At 23.9% G+C, this 12,220-nt stretch overlaps 2 protein-coding genes across 2 annotated transcripts, besides 2 other annotated features; both read left to right on the forward strand.

Moving 5' to 3' along the window:
- Positions 1-804: 804 nt before the first annotated feature.
- On the forward strand, positions 805-4,872 carry EHI_103240 (protein kinase domain containing protein; the record flags this gene model as incomplete). Its single annotated transcript, XM_001913432.1, has 1 exon — positions 805-4,872. The coding sequence occupies one exon, from the start codon at positions 805-807 to the stop codon at positions 4,870-4,872; it is 4,068 nt and encodes a 1,355-aa protein (XP_001913467.1).
- Positions 4,873-5,036: 164 nt separating this feature from the next.
- Positions 5,037-9,007: a repeat region.
- Positions 8,902-9,751: a repeat region.
- A 1,196-nt stretch (positions 9,752-10,947) lies between these two features.
- EHI_103250 (phospholipase C precursor, putative) lies at positions 10,948-11,835 on the forward strand (the record flags this gene model as incomplete). The annotated part of the gene is made up of 1 exon (XM_001913433.1): positions 10,948-11,835. The coding sequence occupies one exon, from the start codon at positions 10,948-10,950 to the stop codon at positions 11,833-11,835; it is 888 nt and encodes a 295-aa protein (XP_001913468.1).
- Between the last annotated feature and the right edge of the window lie 385 nt (positions 11,836-12,220).

A 12,220-nucleotide genomic window follows, 5' to 3' on the forward strand; every position in this document is an offset into this window, starting at 1 on the left:
ATTCACTACGTTTATCTATTTTATCTACTTGAATCTTTATGTAAAAAATATGAAATTTATTCAAATAACCAATTCTTTGAATATTTTATTGATGATATTCTATCATCACTAAATTAAACAACATTGAACAATATCATTAAATTATGAATATTCTATCAATGTAACATTGACACATTCCATTGATGTTATACACATACAATATCTTCCATTGTTAGTCTCAAACTCACGTTTTTATTTCTTATAATATTGTTTAGTTGTCACATTCTACATGAATAGACATTCGTGAAAGAGTTATCATTTTCATTATCCAATATTTCATACTCTTGTTGTTCACTATTTCTTTATTCATTTAATCTAATTTGTACCAAAGTGTTCTGTTCATTCAATTAATTATTTACTTTACATTGAAATAAATATTAATGATTCTGTTGTTTTTCATAATTTCATTTCATCTCAAAATGAAAAACCATCAACGCTTTATTATCAAATAATGTGTGTTGCATTTTGTTAATGGATAATTTAAGAGTGAGTAAATAAATACATAAAAAGACAATAACACATTCAATAAATAAAATAATGAGTTATTGAGAATAACATTTACTATTAAATCAAAAATTCATGTTTTTCATTTTTTTGTTGTAAGAAATTACTAATTAATAATAAAAACAACTAATAAATTATTATATTTTAATAATCTATTTATAGTATAAAATAACAAAAAATTAAAAAAAATCAAAATAATAAAAAAGAAAGAAACAATAAATATCACAAATAATCTAATATTGTTATTCTTTATATTCATTGATGTTAATATTTTATATTATATTATTGTCTATTTGTATTCATGCTAAAGCTTATGATTGTATTCCATCAGGAGATAAATTTGAAGATGGATTTAATGATAACTTTTTTACACTATGCAAAACAACTAATAATGAATGTTCATATTATTTTAAGAGGGACTTCACTTATTCTTTAACTAAACCTATGGAATGTAAAAGTACAGATTTTAGTGGTAATTTTACAATGACAAGTTCAAAGGATTATTGGAATGCAAAGACTTTTTACATTCAACAAGATTCTCAAATTACATTAAATGGTAAATTTCATACAAGAGAAGAATTTAACATTGGAAAAAATTCTAAAATAATTTGGAATGGTAATGTTTCATTTGAACGACTAATTAAATTTGAAACAACTCCATCATTAAATCAACCTCAATTAATTATTTGGAATAGTAATTGGATACATCTTTACAAACCAACTACAACATCGACAGGACAATTTGAAATTCAAAATCCAAGTAATAATGATCAATGTTTTGATGTGATGTCATTTAATAATAACACTGCACTTGATTTTGATAAAAACTCAACTGATCATTATTTACCAAAAGACTTTGATAAAGGACTTAGTATGACAGATGGTACAGCATATTTACTATCAAATAAGAGGTTAATGAGATTTTGTCCAAATGGAATTAAATTGAATAAAACTGTTATTTGTACACTAAATAATAAGATTTATTCACCATTATCATATTCAGGAAGAGGTGATTATATATTTAATTATCCACATTGTCCATGTGATGATAATAGAAATGAATGTACTCTTAATATTCAATCAAGTTTAACATCAGTAAATTTTTATAATACTACTATCGGCAATACAATTCTTCATATTGACCATGACATTTTATTAAATAACTTTGGGTATGCTAAACAAATTAATGTTGATGATAATGTTAAATTATTAATAAATTCACTTTCATCAAACAACAAGTACAAACAAATGATAAAATTTAATAATTTTGAAATTACGAATATTAGAAAACAAAATAATAAACCACGATTTAAATACAATTCAGAAACAAATACATTAGAAATTGATGGAAGTAACCACATAAAACATTTATCAAATCCATCAAATACACCATTCAATTTAATTATAAATGGTAATCTCACTTGTAATTCTTTTGTTAGTGATTGTATTTATTATTTCACTTCTTCTATATCAACAACACTAACTATTAATGGTAAAGGTAATAATAATATTATGATAATTGATGAAAGTATAACACTAATTAATCCATTTTCAAATTGTATTATTTTAACTGGTAAATCAAATGAAGCATTTAAATGTATTAAATGTAAAAATGGATATTATCTTAATTCAAACAATAAATGTCAAGAAAATTCACATTGTACTAAAATAAATAATCAAAACCATTGTATTGAATGTGAATATGGATATTATCTTAATTCAACATATGAATGTAATAAATATATGAATGGATGTAAAATTGGAAATGAAACACATTGTTATCAATGTGGAGAAGAATATGTAAATGTAAATGGAGAATGTCAAGGAATGAATAATTGTAAAAATTCAGAAAGAAATTATTGTTTAAAATGTTTAAATGGATATAAAATAGAAAATAATACATGTGTTAAAGATGAAGAAGAATGTTATTATGAAGGAAATGAATGTGTTTCATGTTCAAATGAATATACATTAAATAATGGAACATGTGAAAGTAAAGAAAATAAAAATGGAAAGAATGAAGAAATATATTGTGAAAATGGAAAATACATCAAGGATAATAAATGTATAGAATGTACAGAATCAGCAATATGTAATTCAGATGGTATTAAATTAAAATGTAAAAATAACCAACAATTAGATAATAATACATGTATAAATAAAACATGTGAAGAAGGAAAGATAAAAGATCAAAATGGAAAATGTAATACTGTTATTTCAAATTGTTCAAATGAATCATATGTTAATGGAAAATGTGTTGAATGTTTAACAACATACTCACCTGATTCAAAAGGAGAATGTATTAATACAACAATAGAAAAATGTGAAGAACAAAATACATATGGATGTAAACGATGTTCAGATGGATATTATTTAACAACAAATATGAAATGTTCAAAATGTGATGATAATTGTACAATATGTTTTGGTTCATCTACATATTGTATGAGTTGTTCTAGTGATAAATATTTAAGTAGTAATAGAACATGTCAATCAAATAAAGAATTAAATGGAACATGTTTACAACTATTAGCAGATGGAAGTGGATGTGGAATATGTAATAAAGGATATTATAGAAATGGGAAAGGATGTTCAGAATGTGGAGAAAAATGTGCAACATGCAATCAAAAAGATAAATGTACAATATGTGCAGATGGATATTTCATGAGTTGGATAGGAGAATGCAAACTAATAGACGAAGTTAAAGGATGTAAAGGAGAAATAGATAAAGAATATGGATGTAGAGAATGTTCAGAAGGATATTATTTAATAAATAAAGAATGTTCAAAATGTAAAGAGAATTGTACAACATGTTCAATAAAGAATGAATGTAATAGTTGTAAAGATGAATATGTATTAACAAATAAAGAATGTATTAAATATTCAGATATTAATAAATGTAAAGAAGTAAAGAATAATAAATGTTCAAAATGTTCATTTTGGTATGGAACGAATGAAGAAGGAAATGAATGTAATAAAGAAGTAGTATGGTGGATGATAATGATAATCATCATTATTATAGTTATTATCATTATTATAACAATTGTAATGATAATAATGATGGTTAATTACATAATGAAGAGAAGAGAAAAGAAAGAACGAGAGAAAACAACAACAATATTCAAAATAACACAATCAAATATCAGATTCATATCACTTGGAGATGGAATATTAACAAATAAGAAAGAAATTGAACTTCAAGAAGGAGAAAAAATTAAAGTGAATGAAGAAATAAGAGAATTAATTTGTATTGGAAATTCAAAGAAAGAAAAGATGAAGATACAAATAAGTAGTAAAGAAGACAATGAGAAATATTCAATTAGAACAAACCCAAATGTCATTATAATTGAAGGAGGATATGCATGTGAATTTGAAGTATTCATTACAATCAAATGTACAGCTAAAATCAAAGATAAAATAATGATAATTAGTAAAACACTTAATAAAGCACAAGAAGAAACAATCAAAAGTATTTCTATTGAAGGAGAAACAGAAATATCAACACGACTTGATCCAGATGAAATAAAAGAAGAAAAGAAAATAGGAGAAGGATCATTTGGAATTGTTTATGTTGGAGAATTTAGAGGAAATAAAGTAGCAATTAAGAAAATGAAACAAATTGAAGAAAGTGAAGATAAAAAGAAAGAATTTGAGAAAGAAGTAGCAATGTTAGATAAATTTCGAGATGAATATATCATTCAATTTTATGGAGCAGTATTTATTCCTAATAAAATATGTATGGTAACAGAATTTGCAAAATATGGATCAATACAAGATATAATGAATAAAAGAAACATTACAGAAATCTCAAAGAAAATAAGAATCAAATTTATGATAGATGGAGCAAAAGGAATTTCATATCTTCATTCGAATGGAATATTACATCGAGATATTAAACCAGATAATTTCCTTGTTGTAACACTTGATGATAATATTGAAGTTAATTGTAAATTAACGGATTTTGGAAGTGCAAGAAACATCAATATGATGATGACAAATATGACATTCACAAAAGGGATAGGTTCACCTATTTACATGGCACCCGAAGTATTAAATCATCAACATTACAAAATGCCATCAGATATATATTCATTTTCAATAACAATGTTACAAATCATTACATGGCAAGATCCATTTCCTAAATCAGAGTTTAAATTTCCATGGAAAATAGCAGAATTTATATCAACAGGTAAACGACCAAACATAATACAAGAAGTAGAAGAAGATATTAAAGAAATTATTGAAAAATCATGGCAACAAGAACCAAAAGAAAGAATAACGATAAATGAAATTGTAAGAATGTTAGAAAGAATTGAAAATAAAGAATGAAAATAAACAAGAAACAAACAAATAGAATTAATATACTTCATTTAATTCTAGTACACACTTTAATTTTATTAACATACTTTATCCATTTCATTTAATAATAAAGAATAAAATGAACAATAAATAAAATAAAATAGAATAAATATATTCAAAATATCTATAATAATAAAAAAAAAGTCAATTAATAGATATATCCTCAATTGGATTTTCTTCATACTGAGAAGTGTTTATTTCAATTTCTTCAATATGCTCTATTGATGTAATAGAGTTCATTTCTAGCATGCTCGCATGAGATTGTTCTTCTTCTATTGTGCTGCCAGAATTGAATGTATAAAACATTAAGTCTTTCATATTTTTTATTATTATTGTTCGTAGGATTTTGGGGAAGTGTAATTTTAATTTTAGTGATTTTAATCTTCTTGCTGATTCTTTATGAATTAATCCATTTATAGATAATATTACAGGTATTATTTCTACATATATTAATTCTCTATTATTTCTTAATTTCTCTTGTAAATCTTTATATTTATTTATTTTATGAATATAATTTAATTCTAAATTATTATCTTGACATATAGCAACATCTATATTATATTATTTCTTTTCTGTAATATTTTGATAATATATATCTGGTCTTCTAGCATGGAAAGAATGGTCACTAACCAATAAATCTTTATTGTAAGTTATTACCATTTCATCATTATAAATACATTTAGGAGGATTATTAAAATCAATAAATCAAATTCATTAAAATGTGTAATTAATAAATGTTTATATATTTGCTTACAAACATAATCATATTTTGATATTTGATTCTTTTTTATTACAGGACATCCTAACAGTATATGATTAATAGATGCAAATGTGTTATGACAATGTTTACAATATTTTAAATCATCATTTTGGAGTATTTTAGATTTAATACTTCCTGTCATACTTACTCCTTCTTGCATTTTTACTATTTGGAGGAATGCATTTCTTTTTATATTTAATGACATCCATGTGGCTACTGTTAATTTCTTATTATTGAAAGTGCCATTTGCACATCTTATATATTCACCACATTTTTTTTCTTTCCATTCTTTTAAATATCTTTCATTTAATTCATTATTTACCCATTCAAATATTTCCTTTACATTGTGCTTTCTTTCATTTAATTCTATTACATTCATTATTTCATTAAAATTAATCTTCTTACAAAATGCTTTCTTCATTCTTTTAATTATTCAATTTGGATTTTCTTTTATTGTTTCTATCATTTCTCATATTCATATGTTTGATCTCCACTTATATTTTAAATATATTCTTAATAATTCTTTACCACATTCATCTCTTGCTGACATTAATCCTAATCCCAATTCATTTATTTTAACATATAATCTACTTTTTGGGATATTTCTACTATATAGTTGGAGTTGTATTAATGATTTTCTTATTTGTTTATCTATATTCTCCAATTCTCCTACTTTATATTTGACAATACAAAACCCATATCTTAATTTAGAGATTATATCACTATTAATCTTTCTTATTGTATTGAGAGTGTTATATTTCATAGTATTTAATGATGATAAAATAGAAGATACATCATTTAATATTCTTGTACAATATTTGTTGATATTTATTTTATTTCCTATTTCAATCACAAGATATTTATAATGATTATCATTAGTTATTCTTGGTAATTCAGCTAATTCTCCATTTATTTGACTATTAATATTAGTCATTATCCCACTCTTTTCTACATTAATTTTTAATCCTATTGCATTAAATATTTCTTTAGTTAATTTGTGTGCTTTTTCCATTTCATCGAGGCTATTAGTTATTATCTTTAAATCATCCATATACAATATGTGGTTTAACTGGATTTGTTTTTCTTCTCCATTCATTTTAATATTTAATTTGCTTATTTGTTTATCTAATTGTTTAGATAGTATATCAATAGATAATACAAATAAAAGTGGAGATAAACTGTCACCTTGTATTATTCCTCTTTCTACATTAATCTACCAACACTTTCTTGATTATAATATAAATTAAGACATGTATTATTTAATATATATAATATATTATTAATTACTACTAGTTGGATATTAAAATATATTAAGCATTGTTTAATCCATTGGTGGTTAATACTATCATATGCTTTGGAGACGTCATAATATGTTTCTACCAACTTCCATTTATTCTTTATTAATAATTGTTGGATTATAGTGATTTATAATAATCATTCTTTTGATGCATATGTATATTTTTTACATCCAATTTGATTTAATGATAATTGTTTTTCAATTGGATTTAGCATCAAATGATTTTCTATTTTCATCATTAATATTGATGTATATACTTTTAACAGACAATTTAAACACGTTATTGGTCTGTAATTTTGATTGTCTAGTTTATCTCCTTTCTTATATATTAATATTGTCCTTCCTTGAATAAAGTGAGGAGGTATTTCATTAGGATTATTTAACCATTCATTAAATAATTTTATTAAATATTTCATTGGTTGTTCTAAATATTTAATCCAAAATCCTTGTATTTTGTCAATTTCATTTTACTTTCAAATTAGCAGTAAATTTAAGAGCACAATCTAATTCATTGGGAGTGATTATTGAAATTCTATTATTAATTCTGTTTTCAATTAATACTTCGTATAAATTAATATTCAGGAAATCTATATTAGTGTTAGTTTCATAGATTCCTTTCCAGAAATTAATAGTGGAGATATTATCTGGATATTCATCTTATTTAGTTTTATTTAGATGTTGCATTTTTCCATATTTCATCATTTTATAATTCAATCTTATTCTTTTCCAATTATTCTTTCTTGTTTCTATTTCTATTCTTTTCATCTTTCGGAGGTATTTATAATAGTTTATTTGTTTATTTGTTTTTATTTTAATATGATATATATCATATTTCTTAATATGTAATATTCTTTTTAATTTCATATATTGTTTATTATGGAGTAAATCTCTTAATCTACATATTTTTGATTGTAATATTCTTTCTATACTTTTCTTTCAACTTCTTTCTTGTTTATTTTTATTAATTATGTTAATAGTGGAAGCTACAGATTTAATATAATGATAATAATCATCTAATGTATTAATTATTATTTCATTTTTATTAATAATATTAATTATTTGATGTACTTTCTTCTTATTGTAATAATAGTTAATAAATTGTACATCTTCTTGTTCTTTCATTTCTTCTTCTTTAATTACTTTCATTACCTCCTCTTCTTCTATTTCTTCTTTCTTGTTCATTCTAGTTATTATTTCTTTTAACTCATTATCTTTCCATTGATGTTTTATTATTTCTTCTTCCATTATTCTATTGATTTCTCTTTTAATTTCATTCTTTATTTTAAATGTCTTCTTTAATATTTCTTTATATTCATTAATATCATTAACTTTAATTTCAAATTCCTGTATTATTCTTTCTATTAACTCTTCTTTAAGTTGACCTCTTAATTTTCTTTCAAATAATTTCAAAACAAAACATTTATATTGTGTTAGAATTTCTTCTTTTCTATCTGTTTGCTTCATTTGTTTTTTTGTTTATCTAATTCTAATGTGGTGATCTTCTTATGCTGAATATCCATTTCTTCAATGGATTTCTGCATTGACTTTCTTTTTTGGAAGATAATCTTTACTTGATGATATTTCATCAGCTACTACCACATTGGGGAGAGGTCATTCACAATTTGTGTTTCAGATGAGTCTGTTATATTGTAAGTTACCTCATCCTTCTTTTTTTCTTCTTGTGTATTTTCGTTTTCTAATTTAGATAATTTATCTTTCAGAAAGAGTAATTGTTGTGTTAAATTGTTTACTTCAGACCTTTTTCTTTCAGATTCAGCATGGAATTTGAATATTTTTTTATCGCACTCGTGGTTTTTTGTGCTTATCTCCTTCTCATGCTTCCTCTTTAATGTCATAATATCTTTTGTTAATTTATTAATGGTTTATTCTTTTATTTGTATTTCCTTTTTCATTTCTTCTTTCTCTTTCATATCCTCCTCCACTTTCTTTTCTATTTCTTCTACTCTTTTTTTCCTTTTTACTGTTTTCTTCTTCCTTTTCTACCAGCCTCTTCTTCTCTCCTTTAGTGATCTTCTTCTCCTCAGCAAGCCTCTTCTCCTCTTCTACCAGCCTCTTCTTCTCCTCAGCAAGCCTAGCTTCTACTCTCGTAGAATCTTTATCATCGTCTTCTTCACTTTCAACACTCATTACATAGTTATTGTATATTCTATTGTCTTTAATCTCAATTGGGTTGTATTGATTATTGTCTTCTTCCATCGTTATACTAATAGTTTCTTCTTCCATTCTGATTGTTTTTGTTTTTTCTCGTGCAAGAAAATACCATCTTCTCCATATTGTTGATGATGTATATTCTTTAATCTTGGTATTTTTTATTTCTTCTATTTCTTGTGGTGTAAGTATTTTAATTTCTTCTTCAAAGAGTTTTTTCCAATATTCTTGGTTTTGTATTTCAATCATTTCTTTTCTTTGATTTATGTTTTGTTTCTTATTTTGATATTGTTTATACCTTCTTTGAGTGTTATTATGATATTTATTTCTATTATGTTAATAATGTTTATTTCTATTGAAGTTATTATTATTATCAAAGTGTTTATGACGATGACTATGATTGAAGTGATGAGTGAAACGATTTGTATCATCTATGTTGTGATAGTTATGGTTATAATTATTATTGTAATGGTTAGTGTGATTATTCATGTATATCTGTCTATACAGATAATACCTCTTTTCACTCATTCTTCTATTATTTATATTTCTTGGTTGATGTGAATTTCTTCTTTTTTGGTTATTTATTTTTTTATATTTTTTGTGGTGTCTCCTGTAATGCATCTTTTTTTTAATAAAATCAAAATATAAAATATAAAATTAATATTAATATAAAACAAAAGAGAATAAATATAAATTGAAAATAGATATAAATGATAAGAATATAAAAGATGAATAAACAAATAATAAAATACAACTAAATAGAAAAGAATAACAATAAGAAAATCTAAAGAATATAAATAGAAAAAACATAAAATAAGAATAATATAATAATATATAGATAATAAGAATAACACAATGATATAAATAATATAAACAGAGAAATAAATATAAAAAAATACGATAGATAAATAACATATAAATAAAAGAATATAAATAATAAAAATGATTAAATATGATTCATCAAATCATTTATTTCATTAATATTTCATACAAAATGACTACAATTGATAATAAAATATAAACATAAATATATACAGATTTTATATTTATCATATTTTTTTATTTATTTTATGAGCAAAATACAATAAAGTGGAAAAATCTAATGATACAAAATATTTTGAATCATTAGAGTTTTTGTATTTTAATTAGATGCATTTTTTCTTTGCTAATTTTCGTACGCAATGAAACTACAACAATAAAAATAGAGAATTAGAAATAAAGAATACGAAAGAATAAACAATCAAGAAGTTGAAATATATAATTGTTCTTAATCATTTTATTCTTCTAAATACAACCATAACACTGTCATAAATGAAATATAAATACTAAATATACACTAATACTTTATTTGATGTTATTCCAAATCAAAACATAATAGAATTGTTTGTATGAAAGAAACAACAAGGACTAATATTGGTATTGAAGTGTTATGAATGATAAAGATAAAGAAAATACAATAATCAATGAAATTCTGAAATAATTCAACAAACACACTATTTTATCGTTTATTTCGATTATTGTTGAATGAAGAATTTTTCATACATTAACACTCAATGTGAGAATTGTCAGTCACATCTTTCATGAGGTTCTTTAACTTGTTAGAAAAGAAGAGGGTTGATAAAAATACATATTCTTCAGATGGAGAATGACATTATCCAAGAATATTATCAGAAGCAGAATTACATATCTTAGGCATTATGCTCCTATCATAGAGTATAAAACACAACCAACACTGCTCTAAAAATAAAAATGAACAAAAGAATCGATTATATTTTCCACTTTAAATCTGACTGAATGTCATGTTTCATACAACAAAACGATGAACAATCCCCTTCATCGACAAACAATCAAAATACTTACTTACAACATTTATTGTCGTCCACCAGGAATTACTGCACGAGGAAATGATTATAAGAAAGAAAGACTAATGACGTTTTGTGATGAAGAACTTAACAAGTATGACATAGTGGCATTTCAAGAGTTGTTTGGTGCATTTTCATCTAAACGACGAATCTTCATAGAAAAAGCAAAACAACAAGGATTTGTGTATGAAGCTCATCTGGAAAGACCAAAATGGCCTATCTATCCAGTTGATGGTGGTGTATGTATATTATCACGTTTTCCCATTGTAAGTCAACACCAAAAGATTTATACAAGAGGATGTTATTCAGATGGAGCATCTGCAAAAGGAGTTATTCATACAAAAATTGACATTGGATTTGGAAAAGAAATTCATCTGTTTTCTACACATCTTCAAGCAGATTATTATGAAAGTAGAGAAGACAATGCCAAATCAAGACGTCATCGAAATACACAAATCAATGAATGTCTTCATTTTATTAATGAATGTACAGCATATGACAATGATCCAATCATATTTGAAGGAGATTTAAACATTAAAGGAGGAACAAAAGAATATGATGATTTTCTTACCACTCTCCATTCTAATGAATTTGATATTGAAGCACATGACTTTTTGTTTGAGGATAAGAAAGTTCATCCAATCACACACAGTGAAGTTATCGATGGAGAACAAGTTGACACAGTTATTACATCTAAAGTTCCAGCACCGATTAATGCACGACTTGATTATATTTGGGGAATTAAGAATGGAAGAGAAAGAAAAGAATTAAAAGCCATTCAAACAAATGTATGTAAATTTCAAACAACAAACCATTTCCTTATATGTCTGATCATTATGGAGTAGAAGTGACACTAGAATTATTGTAATATATTTAATTGACATTTATCTTTTGTTTATTTTTACTAAAACATATTCTTGTTATAGATAAAGAGAAGTATCAAATTCAGTTAGAAATTCTTATATAATTAAAAGTACATTTGTCATTTTTATTTATTTATTTCTATAATTCCTTGTTATTATTTAAGATTAACATCACATTCATTTTATTTGTTGTTTCTATTTGTGAGTTATATTAATATCAACTAAATGTATTTTATTTTGTTTCACAATAAAAATATATGTTTTGCTTCATTTGAAAGATTCTAAATGTATTTACATTTGACTAATGAATTATTATAAAGTAATTGTACAAAATGACTCTTGTATGAATGTAAACTCTCATTTAATA

This window comes from Entamoeba histolytica, genomic scaffold, assembly GCF_000208925.1.
Source record: "Entamoeba histolytica HM-1:IMSS scf_1104750517873 genomic scaffold, whole genome shotgun sequence".
NCBI lineage: Eukaryota > Evosea > Mastigamoebida > Endamoebidae > Entamoeba > Entamoeba histolytica.